Source organism: Lepus europaeus, chromosome X (assembly GCF_033115175.1).
Source record: "Lepus europaeus isolate LE1 chromosome X, mLepTim1.pri, whole genome shotgun sequence".
NCBI lineage: Eukaryota > Metazoa > Chordata > Mammalia > Lagomorpha > Leporidae > Lepus > Lepus europaeus.
In genome coordinates this window covers 25,932,813-25,934,764 of record NC_084850.1, presented here as the reverse complement: position 1 = coordinate 25,934,764, position 1,952 = coordinate 25,932,813, and the positions used below count along the sequence as shown (strand labels likewise).

At 53.3% G+C, this 1,952-nt stretch overlaps 1 protein-coding gene across 1 annotated transcript; it reads right to left on the bottom strand.

Annotated features, from left to right (window-relative positions):
• Nucleotides 1–413: 413 nt before the first annotated feature.
• Nucleotides 414–1,424, bottom strand: GPR119 (G protein-coupled receptor 119). The gene has a single exon (XM_062184565.1). The coding sequence runs from the start codon at nucleotides 1,422–1,424 to the stop codon at nucleotides 414–416; it is 1,011 nt and encodes a 336-aa protein (XP_062040549.1).
• Between the last annotated feature and the right edge of the window lie 528 nt (nucleotides 1,425–1,952).

Genomic DNA, 1,952 nt, shown 5'->3' with positions numbered 1-1,952 from the left:
TACCTTTTTAACATGACTACGAGAGCATTTGAAATTATGCCTGTGGCTTGCATTATAATTTCTGCTGGGCGGTGCTGCCGTGTTTTTGTCAGAATAGGATTTGGTATATAACATTTTTTAGCAGTACATTTCTTGCTTTACATAAGTGTACCTGCACAGGAGATACAGGGCATTTCAAAAAGGACAGGGAGTAGTGGCAATTTGCAGTGCGGAAAGGGATAGGGCAAGAAAGTTAGGACCCTACCTCTGTTGCCCCTCAGGCTGAGGGCCAGGGGATGCAGGGTGGGGAAGTGGGCTGGCAGATTGCCTGAAGCAAGTGCTCTCTCATTCCCCCCGGCTCCATCCCATCTCCTCCTTGAGTCCCAGAGGGGAGAGGGGAGAGGCACTTTGAAACTTCTAATGCCCTTACCATCTTAGCCATCAAGCTCTGAGTGGGAGATAGTGACGATGTGACAAGAAGTTTCTCTGGGCCTTTCTGGGCCTCCATTCTTGGCTGAGACAAGGAGGAAGAGGAACGCAGTGAGCCCCTTCTTCACTCCCAGGGCCATCTGGTAGAGCTGCTGTCGCACTTCCTTCTGCCAGTAGGCATAGATGAGTGGGTTGAGCAGGGAGTTGCCCACACCAAGCAGCCACAGGTACCGTTCCAGCGCTAGGTAGAGCTGGCACTCCTGGCAGGCCACCTGCACGATGCCAGTGATAAAGAAGGGAGCCCAGGACAGAGTGAAGCTCCCAATGAGGACAGACACAGTGCGGACAGCCTTGAAGTCACTGGGAGTCCTTGGAGGCCGGTACGCTCCAGCCATGGCTCCTGCATGTTCCATCTTTCGGATCTGCTGGCTGTGCATGAAGGCAACCTTGAGCATGTCACAGTAGAAGAAGACAAAGAGGAGCTGGGCTGGGAAGAAGCCAACGCAGAAGAGGGTCAGCACGAAGCGAGGGTGAAACACAGCAAAGAAGCTGCAGGGCCCCTGGTAGGTGGTCTGCTGGAATACGGGGACTCCGAGTGGGAGGAAGCCAATGAAGTAAGACAATAACCACAGCCCGGCAATGCATGCCCCAGCCACGAGCCCACTCATGATCTGGAAGTAGCGGAGGGGCTGCTTGATGGCAAGGTACCTGTCAAAGGCAATCAGCATGACCGTGAGGACAGAGGCAGCTGCGGAGGAAGTGACAAATGCCATCCGAAGGCTGCACAACGTCTTCTGTGTGGACCGAGCAGAGTTGGAGACCTGGTCTGAGACCAGGCCGGAGATGGCCACGCCAATCAAGGTGTCAGCCACAGCCAGATTCAAGGTGAAGCAGAGACCGACACCGTCACTCCTGTGGATCAACAGCAGCACGGCCAGGGCCACTAGTGCATTAGCAGCAATGATGAGGGAGGCCAGCACAGCAAGGATCACTCCAAATGAGAAAGAGGGCTCCATGTCTTGAAGTGGCAGGACTTCCACTTACCAGGTCATGCTGGCTCTCCAGCTCAAATTCTCATGGGCCAGGGGCTGACGAGCTGTGGGTTCAGAGCTACAGTGCAATTCTGGCCACTGCTGGCAGTCCGGGCTGGCAGCTGGCCATCCTGTGGGTCATTAAGAAGTCCTCCTCTTTTTCAGTCCTGAGCCTGCTGTCTCTCCAGCTCTCTGAAGGCAGCAGTCCCTGTGCAGACCTCCCCCTGGTCTTGAGCTGGTCCCTCCCCCTGCCAACAAGCGAGTCACCAGACAACTCTCAAGTGCCTGGTGTCTCGCCAGGCCCTCTCTTTACTGATGCTTCAAGGACTTTGTTTGGAGGCATTGGGGCATTAACCAGGTATCCTGTCTGACAGAAGATATAATTGACTCTAATCACATGTTTTCTCCCTCCATAGCTTGATGTTAAATTTCCACTTCTTCCTAAGCCAGAGTAATTTTGGCTTAATTCAGCACTTGCTTAAGAAATAATTCTGCTACTATTACGATTGCTTT